The sequence below is a fragment of the Bombina bombina genome, chromosome 4 (assembly GCF_027579735.1).
Source record: "Bombina bombina isolate aBomBom1 chromosome 4, aBomBom1.pri, whole genome shotgun sequence".
Lineage (NCBI taxonomy): Eukaryota > Metazoa > Chordata > Amphibia > Anura > Bombinatoridae > Bombina > Bombina bombina.
The window spans coordinates 952,515,671-952,541,624 of NC_069502.1; the positions used below are offsets into that span (position 1 = coordinate 952,515,671).

Consider the following 25,954-nt stretch of genomic DNA (forward strand, 5'->3'; position numbering starts at 1 on the left):
ATAGCCAAACCAGTACTGAAACGAGAATCAGCAGAGGTAATGGTATATATAAGAGTATATCGTCGATCTGAAAAGGGAGGTAAGAGATGAATCTCTACGACCGATAACAGAGAACCTATGAAATAGACCCCGTAGAAGGAGATCACTGCATTCAAATAGGCAATACTCTTCTCACATCCCTCTGAAATTCACTGCACGCTGAGAGGAAAACCGGGCTCCAACTTGCTGCGGAGCGCATATCAACGTAGAATCTAGCACAAACTTACTTCACCACCTCCATCGGAGGCAAAGTTTGTAAAACTGAATTGTGGGTGTGGTGAGGGGTGTATTTGTAGGCATTTTGAGGTTTGGGAAACTTTGCCCCTCCTGGTAGGAATGTATATCCCATACGTCACTAGCTCATGGACTCTTGCTAATTACATGAAAGAAAAGTACACGGATGACGGGAGGGATAGGCAGGCTCTTTATACAGAAGGAACCACTGCCTGAAGAACCTTTCTCCCAAAAATAGCCTCCGAGGAAGCAAAAGTGTCAAATTTGTAAAATTTGGAAAAAGTATGAAGCGAAGACCAAGTTGCAGCCTTGCAAATCTGTTCAACAGAGGCCTCATTCTTGAAGGCCCAAGTGGAAGCCACAGCTCTAGTAGAATGAGCTGTAATTCTTTCAGGAGGCTGCTGTCCAGCAGTCTCATAGGCTAAACGAATTATGCTACGAAGCCAGAAAGAAAGAGAGGTAGCAGAAGCCTTTTGACCTCTCCTCTGACCAGAGTAAACGACAAACAGGGAAGACGTTTGTCGAAATTCCTTAGTTGCCTGTAAGTAAAACTTTAGGGCACGAACTACATCCAGATTGTGCAGAAGACGTTCCTTCTTCGAAGAAGGATTTGGACACAAAGAAGGAACAACAATCTCCTGATTGATATTCCTGTTAGTGACTACCTTAGGTAAGAACCCAGGTTTAGTACGCAGAACTACCTTATCCGAATGAAAAATCAAATAAGGAGAATCACAATGTAAGGCTGATAACTCAGAGACTCTTCGAGCCGAGGAAATAGCCATTAAAAATAGAACTTTCCAAGATAACAACTTTATATCAATGGAATGAAGGGGTTCAAACGGAACGCCTTGTAAAACGTTAAGAACAAGGTTTAAACTCCATGGCGGAGCAACAGTTTTAAACACAGGCTTAATCATGGCCAAAGCCTGACAAAAAGCCTGAACGTCTGGAACTTCTGACAGACGTTTGTGCAACAGAATGGACAGAGCTGAGATCTGTCCCTTTAATGAACTAGCAGATAAACCCTTTTCTAAACCTTCTTGTAGAAAAGACAATATCCTAGGAATCCTAACCTTACTCCAAGAGTAACCTTTGGATTCGCACCAATATAGGTATTTACGCCATATCTTATGGTAAATCCTCCTGGTAACAGGCTTCCTAGCCTGTATAAGGGTATCAATAACTGACTCAGAAAAACCACGTTTTGATAAAATCAAGCGTTCAATTTCCAAGCAGTCAGCTTCAGTGAAGTTAGATTTTGATGTTTGAAAGGACCCTGTATCAGAAGGTCCTGTTTCAGAGGTAGAGACCAAGGTGGACAGGATGACATGTCCACCAGGTCTGCATACCAAGTCCTGCGTGGCCATGCAGGTGCTATTAGAATAACTGATGCTCTCTCCTGTTTGATTCTGGCAATCAATCGAGGAAGCATCGGGAAGGGTGGAAACACGTAAGCCATCCTGAAGTCCCAAGGTGCTGTCAGGGCATCTATCAGGACTGCTCCTGGATCCCTGGATCTGGACCCGTAACGAGGAAGCTTGGCGTTCTGCCGAGACGCCATGAGATCTATCTCTGGTTTGCCCCACTGATGAAGTATTTGGGCAAAGACCTCCGGATGAAGTTCCCACTCCCCCGGATGAAAGGTCTGACGACTTAAGAAATCCGCCTCCCAGTTCTCCACTCCCGGGATGTGGATTGCTGACAGGTGGCAAGAGTGAAACTCTGCCCAGCGAATTATCTTTGTTACTTCCATCATTGCTAGGGAGCTTCGTGTCCCTCCCTGATGGTTGATGTAAGCTACAGTCGTGATGTTGTCCGACTGAAACCTGATGAACCCCCGAGTTGTCAACTGGGGCCAAGCCAGGAGGGCATTGAGAACTGCTCTCAATTCCAGAATGTTTATTGGTAGGAGACTCTCCTCCTGACTCCATTGTCCCTGAGCCTTCAGAGAGTTCCAGACGGCACCCCAACCTAGAAGGCTGGCGTCTGTTGTTACAATTGTCCAGTCTGGCCTGCTGAATGGCATCCCCCTGGACAGATGTGGCCGAGAAAGCCACCATAGAAGAGAATTTCTGGTCTCTTGATCCAGATTCAGAGAAGGGGACAAGTCTGAGTAATCCCCATTCCACTGACTTAGCATGCACAGTTGCAGTGGTCTGAGGTGTAAGCGTGCAAAGGGTACTATGTCCATTGCCGCTACCATCAAGCCGATTACCTCCATGCATTGAGCCACTGACGGTTGTTGAATGGAATGAAGGGTGCGGCAAGCACTTTGAAGTCTTGTTAACCTGTCTTCTGTCAGGTAAATCTTCATTTCTACAGAATCTATAAGAGTCCCCAGGAAGGGGACTCTTGTGAGTGGAACGAGTGAGCTTTTCTTTTCGTTCACCTTCCATCCATGTGACCTTAGAAATGCCAGTACTAACTCTGTATGAGACTTGGCAGTTTGAAAGCTTGAAGCTTGTATCAGAATGTCGTCTAGGTACGGAGCTACCGAGATTCCCTGCGGTCTTAGTACCGCCAGAAGAGCACCCAGAACCTTTGTGAAGATTCTTGGAGCTGTAGCCAATCCGAATGGAAGAGCTACAAACTGGTAATGCCTGTCTAGGAAGGCAAACCTTAGGTACCGGTAATGATCTTTGTGAATCGGTATGTGAAGGTAAGCATCCTTTAAATCCACTGTGGTCATGTACTGACCCTTTTGGATCATGGGTAAAATTGTCCGAATAGTCTCCATCTTGAACGATGGAACTCTTAGGAATTTGTTTAGGATTTTTAAGTCCAGGATTGGTCTGAAAGTTCCCTCTTTTTTGGGAACCACAAACAGATTTGAGTAAAACCCTTGTCCCTGTTCCGACCGTGGAACTGGATGGATTACTCCCATTAACAAAAGCTCTTGTACGCAGCGTAGAAACGCCTCTTTCTTTGTTTGGTTTGTTGACAACCTTGACAGATGAAATCTCTCTCTTGGAGGAGAGTATTTGAAGTCCAGAAGGTATCCCTGAGATATTATCTCTAGCGCCCAGGGATCCTGGACATCTCTTGCCCAAGCCTGGGCGAAGAGAGAAAGTCTGCCCCCCACTAGATCCGATCCCGGATCGGGGGCCCTCAATTCATGCTGTTTTAGGGGCAGCAGCAGTTTTCCTGGCCTGCTTGCCCTTGTTCCAAGACTGGTTAGGTCTCCAGCCTTGTCTGTAGCGAGCAACAGATCCTTCTTGTTTTGGAGCAGAGGAAGTTGATGCTGCTCCTGCTTTGAAATTCCGAAAGGAACGAAAATTAGACTGTCTGGCCTTAGGTTTGGCCCTGTCTTGCGGCAGGGCGTGGCCTTTACCTCCTGTAATGTCAGCGATAATTTCTTTCAAACCAGGCCCGAATAAGGTCTGCCCTTTAAAAGGTATATTAAGTAATTTAGACTTAGAAGTAACATCAGCTGACCAGGATTTTAGCCACAGTGCTCTGCGTGCCTGAATGGCGAATCCTGAATTCTTAGCCGTAAGTTTAGTTAAATGTACTACGGCCTCCGAAATGAAAGAATTAGCTAGTTTAAGAACTCTAAGCTTGTCCGTAATGTCATCCAGAGTAGCTGAATTAATGGTCTCTTCCAGCGACTCAAACCAGAATGCCGCCGCAGCCGTGACCGGCGCAATGCATGCAAGGGGTTGCAATATAAAACCTTGTTGAACAAACATTTTCTTAAGGTAACCCTCTAACTTTTTATCCATTGGATCTGAAAAGGCACAGCTATCCTCCACCGGGATAGTGGTACGCTTAGCTAAATTAGAAACTGCTCCCTCCACCTTAGGGACCGTCTGCCATAAGTCCCGTGTGGTGGCGTCTATTGGAAACATTTTTCTAAATATCGGAGGGGGTGAGAACGGCACACCGGGTCTATCCCACTCTTTAGTAATAATTTCAGTTAGTCTTTTAGGTATAGGAAAAACGTCGGTACTCGTTGGGACCGCAAAATATTTATCCAACCTACACATTTTCTCTGGTATTGCAACTGTGTTACAATCATTCAGAGCCGCTAACACCTCCCCTAGTAATACACGGAGGTTCTCCAGCTTAAATTTAAAATTTGAAATATCTGAATCCAATCTGTTTGGATCAGAACCGTCAGCCGCAGACAGAAGCTCTCCGTCCTCATGTTCTGCAAGCTGTGACGCAGTATCTGACATGGCCCTAGTATTATCAGCGCACTCTGTTCTCACCCCAGAGTGATCACGCTTGCCTCTTAGTTCTGGTAATTTAGCCAAAACTTCAGTCATAACAGTAGCCATATCTTGTAATGTTATCTGTAATGGCCGCCCAGATGTACTGGGCGCCACAATATCGCGCACCTCCCGAGCGGGAGATGCAGGTACTGACACGTGAGGAGAGTTAGTCGGCATAACTCTCCCCTCGCTGTTTGGTGAAATTTGTTTAATTTGTACAGATTGACTTTTATTTAAAGTAGCATCAATACAATTAGTACATAAATTTCTATTGGGCTCCACTTTGGCATTGGAACAAATAACACAGGTATCTTCCTCTGAATCAGACATGTTTAACACACTAGCAAATAAACTTGCAACTTGGAATACAATTCTAATAAAATATTATGCAAAACGTACTGTGCCTATAAGAAGCACAGAAGATTTATGACAGTTGAAAATTAATAAACTGAAACAGTTATAGCATCAATCCTTGTAAACAACACAACTTTAGCAAAGGTTTGTTCCCATTAGCAAAAGACAACTAACTCTGATAGCAGAAAAAAAATTACAGAATAAACGTTTTTTATCACAGTCAACTACAATCTCACAGCTCTGCTGTGAGAATTACCTCCCTCAAAACAAGTTTTGAAGACCCCTGAGTTCTGTAGAGATGAACCGGATCATGCAGGAAATACAATGAGCTGCTGACTGAAATTTTTGATGCGTAGCAAAAGCGCCAAAAAAACGGCCCCACCCCCTCACACACAACAGTGAGAGAGATCAGAAACTGTCAGAAATTAGATCAAGCAACTGCCAAGTGGAAAAATAGTGCCCAAACATTTATTCACTCAGTACCTCAGAAAATGAAAACGATTTTACATTCCAGCAAAAACGTTTAACATAAATTAAGAGTTATTAAAAAGCCTGTTGCTAGTCCCTGCAAAATAGGCTAAAGTTTTATGTACACAGTGTAATTCCAGTGAAGTACCATTCCCCAGAATACTGAAGTGTAAAATATACATACATGACATTATATCGGTATGGCAGGATTTTCTCATCAATTCCATTGTCAGAAAATAAAAGCTGCTACATACCTCTTTGCAGATTAATCTGCCCGCTGTCCCCTGATCTGAAGTTTACCTCTCCTCAGATGGCCGAGAAACAGCAATATGATCTTAACTACTCCGGCTAAAATCATAGTAAAAACTCTGGTAGATTCTTCTTCAAACTCTGCCAGAGAGGTAATAACACACTCCGGTGCTATTATAAAATAATAAACTTTTGATTGAAGATATAAAACTAAGTATAATCACCATAGTCCTCTCACACATCCTATCTAGTCGTTGGGTGCAAGAGAATGACTGGGAGTGACGTAGAGGGGAGGAGCTATATGCAGCTCTGCTGGGTGAATCCTCTTGCACTTCCTGTTGGGGAGGAGTAATATCCCAGAAGTAATGATGACCCGTGGACTGATCACACTTAACAGAAGAAAAAGGAATTAGCTAACTTAAGTGCGTGAATTCTGTCCATGACCTCCTCATACGGAGTTTCCCTACTGAGCGACTTTTCCAGTTCCTCGAACCAGAACCACGCCGCTGTAGTGACAGGAATAATGCACGAAATAGGTTGAAGGAGGTAACCTTGCTGTACAAATATCTTTTTAAGCAAAACCTCCAATTTTTTATCCATAGGATCTTTGAAAGCACAATGGGAATGGTCGTGCGTTTGGCTAGTGTAGAAACCGCCCCCTCGACCTTAGGGACTGTTTGCCATGTGTCCTTCCTGGGGTCGACCATGGGGAACAATTTCTTAAATATAGGAGGAGGGACAAAAGGTATGCCTGGCTTCTCCCACTCTTTATTCACTATGTCCGCCACCCTTTTAGGTATCGGGAAGGCATCAGGGTGCACCGGGACCTCTAGGAACTTGTCCATCTTCAACAAGTTTTCTGGGATGACCAGATTGTCACAATCATCCAGAGTAGATAGCACCTCCTTAAGTAATGCGCGGAGATGCTCTAATTTAAATGTCACAACATCAGGTTCTGCCTGCTGAGAAATTCTTCCTGTATCAGAAATTTCTCCATCTGACAAACCCTCCCTCACTGCCACTTCAGACTGGTGTGAGGGTATGACAGATAAATTATCATCAGCGCCCTCCTGCTCTACAGTGTTTAAAACTGAGCAATCACGCTTTCTCTGAAATGCTGGCATTTTGGATAAAATATTAGCTATGGAGTTATCCATTACTGCCGTAAATTGTTGCATAGTAACAAGCATTGGCGCGCTAGAAGTACTAGGGGTCGCCTGCGCGGGCCTAACTGGTATAGACACAGAAGGAGAGGATGTAGAACTATCCCTACTTCCTTCATCTGAGGAATCATCCTGGGCAACCTTACTAATTGTGACAGTACTGTCCTTACTGTGTTTGGACGCCATGGCACAATTATCACATATATTTGAAGGGGGAACCACATTGGCTTCCATACATACAGAACATGATCTATCTGAAGGTACAGACATGTTAAACAGGCTTAAACTGGTTAATAAAGCACAAAAACCGTTTTTAAACAAAACCGTTACTGTCTCTTTAAATGTTAAACAGGGCACACTTTATTACTGAATATGTGAAAAACTATGAAGGAATTATCCAATCTTTACCAAATTTTCACCACAGTGTCTTAATGCATTCAAAGTATTGCACCTCAATTTTCAAGCTGTTAACCCTTAAAATGCGGAAACCGGAGCCGTTTGCCCTTGTTGCAACGTCACCTATCCCAGGGGGGTATACGATGCCAATTCAAGCCTTCTAGGAACGTTTTCAGTGGATACCAGACCCTCACACATGCAGCTGCATGCACTGCACTTAAAAGAAACTGCGCAATAATGGCGCGAAAATGAGGCTCTGCCTACTACAGTGAAAGGCCCTTCCTGACTGGGAAGGTGTCTTAACTAGTGCCTGGCGATAAAAAACGTTCCCCAAACAATAAAAGTGTGAAATCTACTTCAAACTTTAAATAACAACTTAAATAAACAATCGATTTAGCCCTTAAGAGTGTCCACCAGTTAATAGCCCATAATAAGCCCTTTATTCTTTCTGAGTCTAAGAAAATGGCTTACCGATCCCCATGAGGGAAAATGACAGCCTTCCAGCATTACACAGTCTTGTTAGAAAAATGGCTAGTCATACCTTGAGCAGAAAAGTCTGCAAACTGTTCCCCCCAACTGAAGTTCTCTCGGCTCAACAGTCCTGCGTGGGAACAGCAATCGATTTTAGTTACTGCTGCTAAAAATCATACTCCTCTTTTAGTTGAAATAATTTTTATTCGCTTTACATTATAAACAACAGGTACAGATCATATTGTTCATTGAGTACAAGCTGTATCGCCTCTACCAACTCTTTTACATAGGTCCTAATCCGTTAATCAGTAATCTCTTGTAAGGTTGATATCTTCACAGTCAGTTACTTTACAACAATGAACCAGTATAATGTCTATGATGCAACCCATCTGATCCATAATGCTGCAAAGAGATTTATCAATTCACATTTATGTGAGCATGGTGCAGGTAATAACAAAAGAAGGCATTTTGAACCATTTGTCACTGCTCCCTTTTCCAAGCTCATCATGTTTGTATAGCCTACATTTCCCCCCCCCCCATACAACTAAACAACAAAAAATAAAACAACTCAACAATTAAAAAAAAAACACACTTCAACTTGCCTGTCGACTCTTCCCATCTGCAGCAGATCCAGGAAAGGGGCCCCCACCAAGTTTAAGGTCACTCCAAGAGGTTTTCTAGTCATTGTTGATTGGGTGTCCCTACCCAACCCAAACATTAGTTCCTCACCTCCGTAGTCAGGGTGCACCCCTCAACCCCACTGTCATCACTAATAACCCGCTAATAGCCAGAAGTACCATATCTTGGAAAATTGATTGTGGTTATTTTGAATATGTGCTGCTGTTTCCGAGAATTTATATGTAGCCTTTATTTTATCCGTCACCTCGCCCCACGAGGGTGCCCCTGACTTCCAGTATCGTGCCACACATATTCTAGTAGCAGTACACAGAATCCGTATAAAGGTGTTAATGGGTGTATTGAAGGGTTCTATATGTTCGTTTAGCAGCGCCTGTGGAGCAGTCAGAGAGATAGATGTCGTCAGGACCTCGCTAAGTAGTGTAGACAGCCTAGACCATATCTGTTTAATTTGCGGGCATTCCCACCACATATGAATATATGTCCCCATGTCTGCACATCCCCTATAGCAAAGTTTGCTGCCCCCCTGAATGTAGTGGGAGGTGATAATGGGGGTCAAGTACCACCTGAAAGATGTTTTTAGGCAATTTTCTCTAAAGTCTGCACTGATCATTCCTTTGCTCGATGTGTATAGGAGTGTGTCCCACTCCTCGATTGAGTATATTTTGTTCAGTTCCCTTTCCCACTGTTCCATCAGTTTAGTTTTAGAGGTGTGTTTAGCCTTTTGTATCGCTAAGTATATGGCTGAAATCAGCTTTTTGTGTTGATTAGGTGAGTTGCATAGACGTTCAAGTGTTGTCAACAGTGTCGCTGAGCTATGTTTCCTAAATTTAGTGATAGCTGAAGATATTTGTAGGTATAGGAACCATTGCATTTTCTCGGGATATATCTTGTCTTGAATTTGTTGATATGTAGCTAGTTTATTATTGTGTAAAAAGTCTGCAACCCTATATAGCCCTTTATTGTCCCACTTCCCCATGTGTAGATGAAAATTTGGATTTAGAAGAGTCTTAATTGGTCTCACTACTGAGTCTATTGGAATTAGGTTTAAAGATCTGGACAACACGGTCCAAGTCTGCATCATCTCTATCGTAAGTCTGGAGGCCGGCTTTCCCTTAAAGGGTTGTTTCGAGTGATCCCATAGGATATCGTCTGGGTTGTTATACTCTGTCATTAGCGTCTCCACTCGGATCCACACCCGATCTGCTGGGTTTTTGCTAAATAAGGTGGTCTGAGCCAATCTCGCCGCTTGATAGTACTGTAATAAATTTGGTATTCCCACCCCTCCCAATTGTCTGTGTTGCTGCAAAACATGAGATGGGATTCTAGCTGTTTTAGCACCTCTGAAAAAGCCCACTAAGTCCTTTTGAAGTTTACTAAGGTCAATCAATGGCACTCTAATAGGTAAGGCTCGGAAAAGGTAAAGAAGCCTTGGTAGGATATTCATTTTAATTGACGTTAGTCTGCCATACCAGGAAAACCTGCCTTTTTTCCAGACATCTAAGTCTTTCCTAATCGATCTGTATAAAGGGACATAATTCAGATTGTATAAATCATCAATGTTATTCGAGAGTTTAACCCCCAGGTATTTAATCGACCCCTTATTCCATGTAAACTCAAAATTCGCTTCTATAAGTTTTTTGGTATGGTTAGGGAGGGCAATAGGGATAGCCTCACATTTTTCTAGATTAACCTTGTACCCTGATATATCTGAGTAATCTTGTAAAACCTTATATAGATTTGGTAGGGAAACGAGTGGTCTAGTCAATGTGAGAAGGACATCATCTGCAAACAGCGACACTTTAAATTCCTGTCCCCTAAGTAAAACCCCATGGATATCTGGTGATATACGTATCTTCTCCGCCAATGGCTCTATACAGATTGCAAATAACAGGGGTGAAAGCGGGCAGCCTTGGCGAGTACCATTTAAAATATCTATCAATTTTGACTGGTAGCCTGCCGCTCTAACACTAGCCGTAGGGCGAGAATAAATGCTTTTGATGGCTTGAACAAATGAGCCCTGAATATTTAATCTACCTAAAACTTCTAGCATAAAGTCCCAATCTATTCTATCGAACGCCTTCTCCGCATCCAGGGATAGGACCAGAGAAGGCGTTCTCGTTTTGCTAAGATACTCTATCAGGGAGATCGCACGCCTCGTGTTGTCTGGGGCTTCCCTATCTGGAACAAAGCCCACCTGGTCAGGATGAATTAGTGTGGGTAAATATAATTTGAGTCTATTCGCAAGGATCTTAGTAAAAATCTTAATGTCTTGATTGATGAGGGAAATAGGGCGATAATTTTGACATAATTTTGGGTTTCTGCCTGCTTTGGGGATAACTACTATTTTGGCTTGTAAAATTTCCCCGGGGATCTCATTACCTTTTAAAATATCATTGCATAGGGAAACTACATGTGGGATGAGTACCGATTTAAAAAGTTGGTAATAGTCCCCTGGGAACCCATCTGGACCTGCTGCTTTTCCCGGCTTAAGCTCTTTAATGGCATTATGGACCTCTCTAGTCGTAATTTCTGCATTTAATTCATCCCTGTCCTCGTCCCCCAGGGGAGTCAGTCTAGTGTCATCTAGAAAGTTAGACCGGAGTCTAGTCATCTGGTCAGAATGTGTAACTTTTTTACCGTCATAGAGTTGAGCATAATATTGAGCGAAACTATCCGCTATCTCCTGGGGATCAGAGGTACAGGAGCCATCAGATTTTTGCAGAGAAGGTATCGTGAAAGACTTAGTCCTTTCCTTCAGCTTATGAGCCAAATACCTGTCGGGCTTGTTTGCATATAAAAAATAGTGTGAGTTTAATCTGTGCGCTGCCCTAACTGATGTCTTGTTCATAATTGTAGCTAGTTCTAATCTTTTCGCCTGTAATTGTGTAAAGATGATGGGTGATTAGTTCATTTGATGTGTCCTAGTGAGTGTGTCTATGTCTTTTTGCAATGTTTCCGTCTGCAGCCTAGCAGCTTTGGTTAAAGCCGCTTTTTCTTTAATAAGCAGCCCTCTAATATAGGGTTTATGTGCCGCCCAAATGGTGATAGGATTGGAGGTGGTTCCCTCGTTTAAGCCCCAATATTCTGACAGTGCCTTAGATATAGATTCTCTCGTCTTAACGTCCTGAAGAACATATGGGTCAAAGTTCCAGGACCGTGTTGCGCTAGTATGGAAAGTTTGTTTGATGTCTACTTGAACTATAGAATGATCCGACCATGCACATGCGTGTATCCTAGAAGAGGCTAGGTCTGGGATCAATGTCTGACTGAGATAGATGTAGTCTAACTTTGAGTAGGAACCATGTGCAAACGAATAGTATGTATAATCATTTGTTTTACCGTATAAGGTGTCCCAGGAATCCAAAATATTATGTGATAAGAAAGTATCTTATTTTTTTAACTGTAGAGTTATGTCTCATTTGTTTTCGGGTTAATGGAACCTTGTCTTTGTCTTGGTGTGCATACATCGACACATTAAAATCCCCCCCTAAGATTATCCGGAAATGCGACCAATGAGTCAGTAGATCCGAGATATGAGAGAAAAAGGGCGCTTGTGTTTCATTGGGCGCATAAACATTACAAAAGACTATGTGCTTATCCTGTATTCTACCTTTCAGTATTAAAAACCTGCCTTCTGGATCCCTAATTGTTTCTTCCATCACAAACCCCACCGAATGGTGAATTAGTATTGATACTCCCCTTTTTTTCCTATCTGTTATAGAGTGAAAATGTTGAGTGTACCCTCTGGCCCAATATTTGGGAATGGCTTCCCTGGTAAAGTGTGTCTCTTGAAGGTAAATGATGTTAGCTTTCAATCTAATGTATTGGCTCATCGCTGTTCTACGCTTTAGGTCAGTGTTGAGGCCCCTGACGTTGTGTGAAATCAGTCGAAGATTAAAAGTCATTACTTACTATTTTGTGTGTGGGGACCCCCCCCCCCTGGATCCGCTGTCCCTTCAATCATTCTCATTGCCCAAAGGCATTGTAGATAAGGTTTTCTTTGGTTAGATGATTCATGCATAGAAATAAGGCGAGTCGACAGGATATAAACAGAAACAAGAACATCTGAGATAACAATCAAAAACAAATTGTCAAATATACAAATGATAACATAGTAGCCAAGGATCAAGGATCCCTGTCTCCTGTAGGCAAGAAAGTAAAATAAACATAAAACAAAAATATCCCCAACCTTTACCTCCTCCTTACTCAGGTTGGTTGTAGTTACATACTGTCTGTACTATAACAATAGGCATTCTAATGAAAAAAAGAAGAAGAAGGGATACTCCCTCTTTTCCTTGAGAGCATCTGGAAAGATAACATTTAACATTTTCTTAACATTACGGAGTATACATCACCCCCTAAACTCTAATTGCTTTCTGAACCCATTCCCTCCAGAATTTACAGCTACCCTGACTTTCGCTAGTAGGAATCTAATGTTCTCCCGGGTATCTGGTATATCAGTCCAGACCCTAAAAAGTGTCACTGGATGCAAAAAGGATACATTCTTCACGTCCCCCTCCTCCTGGAGAGATGTAGAAAAGCTCAGCTCAGTCAGGAACAAGAAGATAAAAAGCGCTAAGACTTAGCCTTTCTTTTCGGAACTTTGGACCACTTCTGTCTCTGTTGCAGAGGTTGATTTGCCAATATTTGAGAGGAACTTTCTGTCTGGTTTAGTTGAGGAATCTCAGGAATGTCCAATTGTAGTCTGCGGCATATCTCTGGGATCTCTGACGCTTCTTTTAAACTGAATGATCTTCCATTATGCTGAATATATAAACTGAAGGGGAATCCCCAGCGGTATGCTATTTGATGTTTTCTCAGGAGTGTGGTAAGGGGTCTCAGATAACAACTTCTTTGTAGAGTCCGGACACATAGATCCTGAAAGAATTGTATCACCACCCCTTGAAATTTGAAAGTAGGGTTCTTCCTGGCTGCCGATAGGATTCCTTCCTTTTCTGGAAATCTAAGAAACTTCACAATGACATCTCTAGGTGGCGCTTCTTCTTTTGGCCTTGCTCTTAATGCACGATGTGCCCTTTCCAGTTGGAATTTCTCTTCACCTATTTCTCCCGTGATGGCCTGAAATAGTTGGTGTAGATAAATGGGAAGCTCCTCAGCTGAGATTGTCTCTGGGATCCCTTTTAGACGTATATTACATCTACGGCCTCTGTTTTCGAGATCTTCCAGTTTATCATGCATCTCATTTACTTCCTGCTGTTGCGTGGAGATCTTTTGAGTAATATCAGAAAGGTCTTCTGTAATAGTGGTTTCATTTTCTTCTAGGGTTGCAACCCTAGTACCCAACTCCAAGATGTCTTGCTTTATGTCTGCTAGGCTATTCGTGACAGTATTTTGAAAAGCGTCAAATTTTTCCCAGAGCTTATCAAAATTTTTACTAATATCTTGTTTAGATACCAGTGCTTTCAAATCAGCTCTTGTAGCAGGAGTTGCATCTTCCTCTGTATATTGCGAACCTGAATCAGAGTCGTTATCGTCTTCCAGCGCCATGTTAGCAGAATCTAAATGTTTCTCCCCTTTAGCAGGTTTGAAAAACAGGCTGGCTGCTGCTGATTTAGGCCCCTGGGAGGGTTTATTCTGTTTCCTCACTGACATGGTTCCGATAGATTAAGTCAAATTTCCAGTGGTATGTTAGTTTGGAAGTTTATAATAGAATAGATGCACTGATAAAAAAAGGTTAATGCAATAAATGTAAAAGGCATGTGAGTCAGTACTTAACCCATGTAAGAGGCTAGTGATAGAGAAAAAATGCTGTAGGTTTCTAAGTATATTCCAGCTTTTTGATGCTCCTCCACACTTATCTCTATCAGCATTATATATGTCGTCAGCGCTCTCTGATAATGAAATCAAAGTCTTTATTCCTCTCTAATAGCATATCTCAGGCTTATAAGATAGATGGCAGGATAGATTTAGACCCCTTGTCAGCATGTAGGTGTCCTTGTCACCTTGCTAGATGTCTGATAATGGCTGTGTAAGGAGTGCTTTCAGTGGTGTGTGTCCCTTTTAGTAGCTGTGGCTGTGAAGTGCAGGATTCTTTAGTCTGGGTCCCAGCATTATTAGAAAATGGCCGTTACATATGCTCTGTATTTATATGCATTATATTTGCGCTAATAACTTCCATCCCCTTCAGGGGTTAATATGGGCTCATGAAAACATAATGTGGACTTTGAATTGTAGCCCCAAACATATCGCCCAGCTCAACTTTCAGTCTCTCAGATCAGCTCTGACTAGCGTGTCATTTTCAAACACCCTTCTTACCGCCACTAGTTTATGCGCCTCCAGGCCCTCTGTGTCAGCCCGCTCCTTACCGGGTCTTTTTTTGTAGCCTTGCTGTCCGCCTTTAGAGTCGCTAAATGTCCGGTGTAGCTGCTAGTCTTAGGAGTCGTTTGAAGGGTATGTGCTTATTCCTGGTATCATCCCCAGCAGCTAAGTCTCTTAGAGAGTTGCTCCGGTGTTGCATTAACACGCAACCAAAATGGCGCTCGGCATCTATCTGCTCCTGTGCTCCACCGCTAGCAGACAGGTTTATGGCTCCCAACAGCAGTCCCAGCCAATTTCGGGAGTGTGCACTTCCTTTCCCCACAAAATGAGGCAAAACTTTTATGCTTATCACTTCAGCATATCGTCCTATGCCATAGTACTGCACAGAGCTCCAACTCTAAGCAGCCATCTCCTAACGGCTCCAGGCTCCCCATACTCCTCTTTTAAACAGAACTCTTCATCTCTTTCTGTTTCAGAGTAAATAGTACATACCAGTACTATTTTAAAATAACAAACTTTTGATAGAAGAATAAAAAACTACAACTAAACACCACATACTCTTCACCATCTCCGTGGAGATGCTACTTGTTCAGAGCGGCAAAGAGAATGACTGGGGGGCGGAGCCTGAGGAGGGGCTATATGGACAGCTTTTGCTGTGCTCTTTGCCATTTCCTGTTGGGGAAGAGAATATTCCCACAAGTAATGGATGACGCCGTGGACCGGACACACCAATGTTGGAGAAAGGAACTATGTCCATTGCCGCTACCATGAGTCCGATTACCTCCATACACTGAGCCACAGATGGCCGAGGAATGGAATGAAGAGTTCGGCAAGTGGTTAAGAGTTTTGATTTTCTGACTTCCGTCAGAAATATTTTCATTTCTACCGAATCTATCAGAGTCCCCAGAAAGGAAACTCTTGTGAGAGGGAAGAGAGAACTCTTTTTTATGTTCACCTTCCACCCGTGAGATCTCAGAAAAGCCAACACAATGTCCGTGTGAGACTTGGCTAGCTGAAAAGTCGACGCCTGAATTAAGATGTCGTCTAGATAAGGCGCCACTGCTATGCCCCGAGGTCGTAGAACCGCCAGAAGGGACCCTAGCACCTTTGTGAAAATTCTTGCAGCCGTGGCTAACCCGAAGGGAAGAGCCACAAACTGGTAATGCCTGTTTAGAAAGACAAATCTGAGAAATTGATGATGATTTCTGTGAATAGGGATGTGTAGATACGCATCCTTTAAGTCCACGGTAGTCATATATTGACCTTCCTGGATCAGAGGCAGAATAGTTTGAATGGTCTCCATCTTGAATGATGGAACCCTGAAAAACTTGTTTAGAATTTTGAGATCCAAGATTGGTCTGAAAGTTCCCTCTTTTTTGGGAACCACAAACAGGTTTGAGTAGAACCCTAGTCCCTGTTCCTCTTTTGGGACTGGGCGGATCACCCCCATGGTGAGCAGATCTTCTACAAAGCGTAAGAACGCCTCTCTCTTTGTCTGGTTTACAGACAATCGAGAAATATGAAATCTCCCCCGTGGAAGGGAGTCTTTGAATTCCAGAAGATATCCCTGGGACACAATTTCTAAAGCCCAGGGATTGTGAACATCTCTTGCCCAAGCCTGAGCGAAGAAAGAGAGTCTGCCCCCTACTAGATCCCGGATCGGGGGCTACCCCTTCATGCTGTCTTAGAGGCAGCTGCAGGCTTCTTGGCCTGTTTACCCTTGATCCAAGCCTGGTTAGGTCTCCAGATTGACTTGGATTGGGCAAAATTCCCCTCTTGCTTTGCAGCAGAGGAAGCCGAAACGGAACCACTCTTGAAGTTCCGAAAGGAACGAAAATTATTTTGTTTGATCTTCATCTTATTAGATCTATCCTGAGGAAGGGCATGACCTTTCCCTCCAGTGATGTCTGAAATAATCTCTTTCAGTTCAGGCCCGAATAGGGTCTTTCCTTTTAAAGGGATGTTCAAAAGTTTAGATTTGGATGATACATCAGCAGACCAGGACTTAAGCCATAACGCCCTGCGTGCTAAAATGGCAAAACCTGAATTATTTGCCGCTAATTTAGCCAGTTGAAAAGCAGAATCTGTAATAAAAGAATTAGCCAACTTAGTAACTTTGCACAGCTATGCAAATAAACAATTAACCCTTTAATGGCAAAAACGGATTGAAAAAATGTTAAACCCAGTAAAAAAGACATTCAGCACCATGCCACAGCTCTGCTGTTGCTCTTACCTGCCCTTCAGAACGATTTGTGGGGGGAAAAACTTCTTTAACAACCCTCAAACACAGCAGAAACAACAGGAGAAGCAGTGATATGTCTCAGAGGAAAGGAAACTGCGCAACTGAGGCGCGAAAATAGGCCCCTCCCACCTCACTCGATGTTTTGAGGCCTATCAGAGAAACACCAGAGTGTCTCTTAATTAACCATGTGAGTTACAAAACTCAAAACCAAGCCACAATGACCCCTTTAGTCCCTTCAAAAAACGTTATAAATGCATCGAAAAACAAAACGTTTTTTCCTAACAGTGTCACCAGTAACTAATGAGCCCTTCAAGCAAGCTGAAATTCCTATTAAAGTATCTGAATACAGCTTAGCCTTCCCTCATGGGGATATTGCCAGCCTTTTCTAGATTTAACATAGTCTGTCTAGAAAAATATAGACTGAACATACCTCATATGCAGCTTAGCCTGCAAACTGTTCTCCCAACTGAAGTTTTCCAATGCTCTTCAGGCCTTGTGAGAACAGCAGTGGATCTTAGTTACAAAGTGCTAAGATCATCATCCTTCTTGCAGAAATCTTCATCCCTTTTCTGCCAGAGAGTAAATAGTACACACCGGTACCATTTAAAATAATAAACTTTTGCTTGAGAAGTAAAAAAGTAACATTTTAGTCACCACATAGCTCTTTGCCCTTCCTAGCAGTTAAGCAGGCAGAGAGAAAGACTGGGGGTGGAGCTAAGGGGGGAGCTATATAGACAGCTATGCTGTGGGTGCTCTCTCTGCCACTTCCTGTAGGGAAGGAGAATATCCCACAAGTAAGGATGAATCTGTGGACTCGATACATCTTACAAGAGAAAAGGCTGTTATGTTCCGATCTAGCCACGAGCCCAAGAAACACTACACATTAGCAGACAGAATCACATAAAAATATGATTAAAGTCACCCCTGTTTAATAACCCCCCCTCAAGAGATATTAACCCTTGATTCCTTATAAAGATAAAGGAGTCCCACTGATACCCTGACTATTCGTTTACATTACTTTTCACATCTAAGTAAAATGAAACAATCTTACCGGAATCAACGCCGTGGAACAGGAACACGGCATTTCAAGTGTGACAGATAGTAGCCTCGCTTCTGAAATGGATTTGAGAGAAGATAGCAGGCAGCAAAACTCATCAACGCTGATTGCTAAGGAGCTGTTAACATGAGTCGGGATGGTTTTGCAGAAAGACTCTCTCTGCATCTCCGAACTCTAACCTTCATCCATGCTCTCACTGAGAGGCTGACAGGATTACTTAAAACTCCAGTACTATTTTGAAGAGTACTACCCTCCATAAGAGAATATATAAAAATCTCTGACACTTCTCTGCCAACCTCCTGTGATGAAAGGCAAATAATGACTGGGTGATGAGGGAAATGGGGGAGGTATTTAAGCCTTTGGCTGGGGTGTCTTTGCCTCCTCCTGGTGGCCAGGTTCTGAATTCCCAAAAGTAATGACTGCAGCTGTGGACTCTTCCCGTTTCAGAAAAAGCCCTCGCTTAACCCCTCCACGCCTTCTAACTATCTACCAATCTCCTTATCTCCCTTTGCTTCAAAATTATTGGCATGACTGGTCTATAATTGGCTAACTCTATTTCTCACAACTAACTCCTTACTTGATCCACTACAATCTGGTTTCCGCCCTAAACACTCAACAGAAACTGCTCTTGCTAAAGTAATAAATGACCTGTTATCAGCTAAAGCAAAACGCTTATTATTATAATAATTCATCCCCTCATTTTGTCACGCATTGATTATTGCAATCTACTCCTAAATGGCCTTCCAAAACACTGCCTCTCCTCCCTCCAATCTATTAAGAATGCTTCTGCTAGACTCATCCACTTAAGTCACCGATCTACATCAGTTGCTCCTCTCTGCCAGTCTCTACACTGGCTCCCCATACACTCCAGAATAGAATTTAAAGTATTAACCCTAACTTATAAAGCACTCAACAGTGTAACTCCCAACTATATTTCCTCTCTTATCGTGAAATATTACCCATCCCGTCATCTTCGATCAACCTCTGACCTACGTCTCTCCACTCCAGTTATCTCTACGTCCCACTCCCGCCTCCAAGACTCCGTACATGCTGCTCCTGTCCTCTGGAACTCCGTACCACGGTCCATAAGACTGTCTCCAACCTTGTATAGCTTCAGATGCTGCTTGAAAACCCACCTATTCAGAGAGGCTTACCATCTCTCCTCCATCCCTCCTCTGAACCAAACTAATACATGAACTGCCCGACTCACTGCTGCAACTACAACCGAAGTGACAATCTACCCCAACCTTATGTCTCTGCACCCTAAACCTGTAGACTGTGAGCTTTCCTCAGCAGGGCCCTCTTCCTCCTGTACTAGATTTGTTTAGTTTTGTTATGTTTTGTATTTTATCACAAATCCTTGTCATTGTATACCCCTATCATTGTACCCAGCGCTACAGAATTTGACGGAGCTATACAAATAAATGCTAATAATATAACAATCTTTATATCTTACGTTTCCTGAAATGGCAGTTCACAGGGATCACTATCATGGGGCTAAGAAGTACTTTTATATATACACATACAATACTAGCGGCAAATTGCTTATAATATATTTATTGGTGGAGTCTATTGTTCTTTTTATAGCACATATTCTGAAATATTCCTATAGAATTACAGTATAAGATGATTTTGAGCCTATAATTTACCCCAAGGCAAACCATGCCCAATGCAAGTCCAGCTGCTAGAGAATAAGACTCTCTGTCCGTGCAATACTCCATTTCAGGACCTGGTGGGCGACCTAAAATTAAAAAAAAATATATAAATACAAAATGTATTAAATATATTATATTATATACACGCACAACAAATTTATAAAGACATTGACAATTTTTTTTTTTTTTTATGCAAGAACACAAAACTTGTGATCGGCTGTAAAAGGAATTTCGCCTGAACATAAGGACCCCTTGGCAGCATAAGAAAAAAAGAATCTATGCATCCAGCTCAGTGACCATTAGTAGGAAGTACAATACTGTTACAGGTTAAAATTGAAATAGTTCATACTTCAAGCTGAAAAAAAAATGTCAACAATGTTTAAATATTGCTCTTTCATAACGACAACAGAACAATGATTTAATAATGCACTATGGACTTGGACATTGTCTATATCTGCTTGACAGTATATAAACATAAAACAAAAAAATGTCAAGTTAAAAAAACAAAGATAAATATAAAGGTAAATGTTTAGAAACCATCATCCAATACATCATAGTTTAAATTAACAGACAGAGAAGAAAGAGCCAAAGGATATACAATACTATCCTTTGAAAGAGAGGACTAACAGCACTCGTGTAAATTATCAAATTGTTTTTATTTTAACATAACCTCAGAAATATGCCAAAACGGTGAGCATATATATTAGACATATATACTTGTTAAAATAGTGGCACACTATTTTACCGTTATGTTACAATACACATCAGGAGTTAACATAGCACCCATAGTAGACACATTGCAAGCATATCAGGCCAGCAGACCTTTCTGTGCACTTTTATACCTTAACTGATTAAGCTGTACCAGTGTTGGTAATTGGGACATTACTGCTTTACCGTAAAGAAATAAAAGGAGAATTCTGTCTAAGATCTGGTATGAGAAATGGGATATCTGCGGTGCTGGTGTATGGCCCGTAGATGCACGCAATAAGAGAGAGTTTGATGCGGCTCTAGAAAGGATAAGTTCCATATATGAGACCAGAAGATCTTTGCTACATTCTCCCATCATAAACCTACTACAAGCCAGTAAGCCTGAATGGTGGCGTAAGACTGATGGAGTAGATCGAAACATCCGACACCTAAGAGACATTTGCAATATTATCCACTTAGCGGAGATGGTCTGCTACTTGGCTATTTGCTGTCTATGTCTGTATCGAGAGTCCAAGGGATGAAGACATTTGCTAACCAAGTGTGGTCCTATCAGTACCCGGGAGGCGTCTGGAATCACCTATAGGATGCCATCGGCAACACGATTATATCACTGCTGAACAAAACTGGGGCTGGCCCATCCCACACTGTGACGTCACGGTACCTCGACTTGTTATTATTACACAGTAATCAAAGTTTCCATGTTAGAGATCCTTGAAAGCAGCATGAAGTATACATGAGTAACTGAGAACTTAAGTGCAGCTGAATGCTGCAGTCATACACGATCTGCGACTGTGTTTCTGGGACAACAGTTGTGGTGTGCTAATTTTTGCCTCTATACTTGGACCTTTTTAGGTCAGCTGGCCTGATATGCTTGCAATGTGTCTATTATGGGAGCTATGTTAACTCCTGGTGTGTTGATGACGGATGTATATTGTAACAGACCGGTAAAATAGTGTGCCCCTATTTTTTAAGAGGTATATATTTCTAATAAATATATGCTCATAGTTTCGGCATATTTCTGAGGATATGGTAAAATAAAAACAATTTGATAATTTACACGAGTGCTGTTAATCCTCTCTTTCAAAGGATAGTATTGTATATCCTTCGGCCCTTTCTCTCTGTCTTTGTTAATTTAAGCTTTTTTTGAGGACTGCACCGTGGTAACAAGTTTCAATAATTATCCTTGGTAGTATATACACCTCTCTTCATCTATTTATAAAAAATATTACATCACATAGTTGCTTATAAATATAAAACTAATTTTGACAATTGATAAAAAGAAGTCAATAGGGGGAGGAGCTGGCAGGGGCTAAGATGGCCACGTAATTCCAGCACTCCGCACAAGTGGCCACAATTATATATATAAAAAAAAAAAAAAAGATGTTTCAACGTCAAATCGGCAGTTATATTCGCAACTGTGGAGTTTGCTAACCTGTCAGCATTGAGGGAAACTAAGGCTGGAGGAGCTCAGACGAATACAACCACCTAAACTCCCTATAAGCAGAAGGCTGCAAAGCCTGCTCCCGGACCACGGAACTTCAAAGGCTCTGTAAACACTGCAGAGCTACATCGATCCACAGTAAACGGATAAAGGAGATAAACCGCTAATCTGCCAATATCTTCACAAAGCTGCAGGTAGCCTTGGGAGGCTTTGGAAGGGGCACAGAAATCTAATCCCGGGCGTGGGCCTAGCTGAGCCTGCCACATCAGTGCGCACATCCCTTGTTCTTCACGGCAGAACACACATCCAGGAACGTAAGTCGGTTAAAGGGGGCAATCCATATAAAAAGGGATTATTAATAGCGCCAGGGAAACACTACATAAAGTTTCCTAATACCCACTAACCACAATAAAGAACTCAGCAGGCCTAAGCTATTGGACTGTAGAACAGGCCAGATAAGAAAATATACCCTTAAATGAGAGACACTGTGACACAAAGTAGGCCCTCTTAAATATTGGAAACACAATCCAACTCATCTCAGTGTCTACCCAATACCTCATTTATGGCCTCTAAGAGATCACAAAAGCTGGATAAATCCAGCAAACCTCAACTTAGTAAAGGCCATACGGTAACCTCATACTTTATGGCGACAGACCAACTATTTCACTATCCAGTAGTCCTTCTACTGAGCAACCAAACTTATCACCCACTATCCAACGTAACATTCAAGAAGCTTTACAAGTACCAGCAAATATACTGGCATCACTACCCTCAAAGGAGGATATAGCAAATATTGTGCGTACATGTGTCAGGGAGGAACTGGCAGAACTGAGGCAGGATGTGCATACTTTAGGCTTCAGAGTAGAAGCGCTAGAAGACGGTACAGATTTAATAGAAAAAACATACGTATTAGGGGAGTGCCAGAGTCAGTACTGCCCAAGGATCTTCCCACATATTTCCCGGCACGGTTTTCTCATTTGAGGGGCCAATCAAATGCTGCCGATATACAGTGGGACAGAGCACACAGAGCCCTACGCCCCAAACCAGCAGAATCAGCACCCCCACGTGACAATCATAAAATTCAAGAACTTTAGAGAAAAGGATGAACTTACGGGTTTGTCAAGGAAAAGTCAGCCCATCCGTTTTAGAGGTACCGTCCTGCAATTCTACTCAGACCTTGTGACTAGGACCCTCCTCAGGAACAAAAGAATTCCATATCCTTGGGGTTTCCCCACACAAATAATGATTATTCCTGAAGATAAGAGACTCTTTTGTAAAGATTTATCTGAAGTCTCACATTTATGCAAAGCGCTGAATCTGGAGACTCCTGAGATGCCCTCACTACTAGCAATGTGGAACAGCCTACTCAGAGACCGAAGACAACTACTGAGAACTGGAAAGTTGCTCCTTCAACATCAAGACCTAGGCAACCCCAAGGTCTCTGTCCGGATCCGAAGATTCCAAGAATGGCTTCCCGGCGCACATAAAAAGGCAAAATTTAACATCTACTACTCAAGAAATTCAGGGACATAACGGAACTCTATGCATACCCAATGTTCTATACTTGGAACACATGGATAAACACATTCCGCTTCTGTGGAAAAGTGACTGAACAGGGAATAGTAAGTTGATCAGTTCTAATGATTGAAAACAAAAACGTATCCTTACCTGGCAGGTAACCTAATAGATGTTATGCTAAGTTCTTAGTTCATTAACCGTTGTTATCTTTCCTCCAGCTGAAATGTTTACTTTCTTAAACTGCACTTTAATAGCCCACGTGTTGATAGGTGGGAAATAGTATGCCTTAAAGGCTAAAATATGATGGACATATCCCCTATGTGAGTTTAGCCATCTATACATATTATTTGTTAATCTTTATCCTTTCCTCGCTAAGTCGGTGGTATATTACCACTAATACACTCCTAGAGTAAGTAACCCATACATATCACCAGCACTAGGGGGGAAAAAACATCCTGGGAGAAGAGACATAGGAGAGATAGGGGAGGAAAACCATATATAGGGGGTCCAAAAAATATCTATAAAGGCCACTTAATTTCCCATAATAATTACTTCAGAATAAGCGATGCAGTGTGCGGATGAACAGCCATTAAGGTGTGGCCGTGCATTGTGTCTCGCAACTTCACCAGGTTCTGTATTTGTTATTTTAGTTATGTTGATGTTAATTATATTGTTTACCATTGTTACAGTGGACAATGCACTCTATTACATGACACTAATCTTTTATAGACAGGCAAAACATAGACTGATTCTGAAAAATGTATTCTCATGGACACCCAAAAAGGTAAAAAAAAATTGTATAATCACCCAAAATGTAAAAGGATTCAATTCTCCGGGCAAAAGATCTAAAGCATTATCAGATCTGACTAAAAACATAATTTATGTAAGAACTTACCTGATAAATTCATTTCTTTCATATTAGCAAGAGTCCATGAGCTAGTGACGTATGGGATATACATTCCTACCAGGAGGGGCAAAGTTTCCCAAACCTCAAAATGCCTATAAATACACCCCTCACCACACCCACAATTCAGTTTAACGAATAGCCAAGAAGTGCGGTGATAAGAAAGGAGCGAAAGCATCAAAAAATAAGGAATTGGAATAATTGTGCTTTATACAAAAAAATCATAACCACTACAAAAAGGGTGGGCCTCATGGACTCTTGCTAATATGAAAGAAATGAATTTATCAGGTAAGTTCTTACATAAGTTATGTTTTCTTTCATGTAATTAGCAAGAGTCCATGAGCTAGTGACGTATGGGATAATAAATACCCAAGATGTGGAACTTCCACGCAAGAGTCACTAGAGAGGGAGGGATAAAATAAAGACAGCCAATTCCGCTGAAAAATAATCCACAACCCAAAACAAAAGTTTTAATCTTAATAACGAAAAAAAATGAAAATATAAGCAGAAGAATCAAACTGAAACAGCTGCCTGAAGTACTTTTCTACCAAAAACTGCTTCAGAAGAAGAAAAGACATCAAAATGGTAGAATTTAGTAAAAGTATGCAAAGAAGACCAAGTTGCTGCTTTGCAAATCTGATCAACAGAAGCTTCATTCCTAAACGCCCAGGAAGTAGAAACTGACCTAGTAGAATGAGCTGCAATCCTTTGAGGCGGGGATTTACCCGACTCCACATAAGCATGATGAATCAAAGACGCCAAAGAAATGGCGGAGGCCTTCTGACCTTTCCTGGAACCAGAAAAGATAACAAATAGACTAGAAGTCTTTCTAAAATCCTTAGTAGCTTCAACATAATATTTTAAAGCTCTTACTACATCCAAAGAATGTAAAGATCTCTCCTTTGAATTCTTAGGATTAGGGCACAATGAAGGGACAACAATTTCTCTACTAATGTTGTTAGAATTCACAACCTTAGGCAAAAATTTAAATGAAGTCCGCAACACCGCCTTATCCTGATGAAAAATCAGAAAAGGAGACTCACAAGAAAGAGCAGATAATTCAGAAACTCTTCTAGCAGAAGAGATGGCCAAAAGGAACATAACTTTCCAATAAAGTAATTTAATATCCAGAGAATGCATAGGTTCAAATGGAGGAGCTTGTAAAGCCCTGAGAACCAAATTAAGACTCCAAGGAAGAGAAATTGACTTAATAACAGGTTTGATACGAACCAAAGCCTGTACAAAAACAGAATTTATGTTTACCTGATAAATTTCTTTCTCCAACGGTGTGTCCGGTCCACGGCGTCATCCTTACTTGTGGGATATTCTCTTCCCCAACAGGAAATGGCAAAGAGCCCAGCAAAGCTGGTCACATGATCCCTCCTAGGCTCCGCCTACCCCAGTCATTCGACCGACGTTAAGGAGGAATATTTGCATAGGAGAAACCATATGGTACCGTGGTGACTGTAGTTAAAGAAAATAAATTATCAGACCTGATTAAAAAACCAGGGCGGGCCGTGGACCGGACACACCGTTGGAGAAAGAAATTTATCAGGTAAACATAAATTCTGTTTTCTCCAACATAGGTGTGTCCGGTCCACGGCGTCATCCTTACTTGTGGGAACCAATACCAAAGCTTTAGGACACGGATGAAGGGAGGGAGCAAATCAGGTCACCTAAATGGAAGGCACCACGGCTTGCAAAACCTTTCTCCCAAAAATAGCCTCAGAAGAAGCAAAAGTATCAAACTTGTAAAATTTGGTAAAAGTGTGCAGTGAAGACCAAGTCGCTGCCCTACATATCTGATCAACAGAAGCCTCGTTCTTGAAGGCCCATGTGGAAGCCACAGCCCTAGTGGAATGAGCTGTGATTCTTTCGGGAGGCTGCCGTCCGGCAGTCTCGTAAGCCAATCTGATGATG

At 42.0% G+C, this 25,954-nt stretch overlaps 1 protein-coding gene across 1 annotated transcript in view; it reads right to left on the reverse strand.

The window, feature by feature from the left end:
- Positions 1 to 25,954, reverse strand: part of ANAPC1 (anaphase promoting complex subunit 1) — a 592,717-nt gene that overhangs the window by 344,874 nt on the left and 221,889 nt on the right. Inside the window, exon 30 of the mRNA XM_053712607.1 lies at positions 19,458 to 19,549. Within this exon, the coding sequence (XP_053568582.1) occupies positions 19,458 to 19,549 (92 nt within the window). The remainder of the gene's footprint in view (positions 1 to 19,457; positions 19,550 to 25,954) is intronic.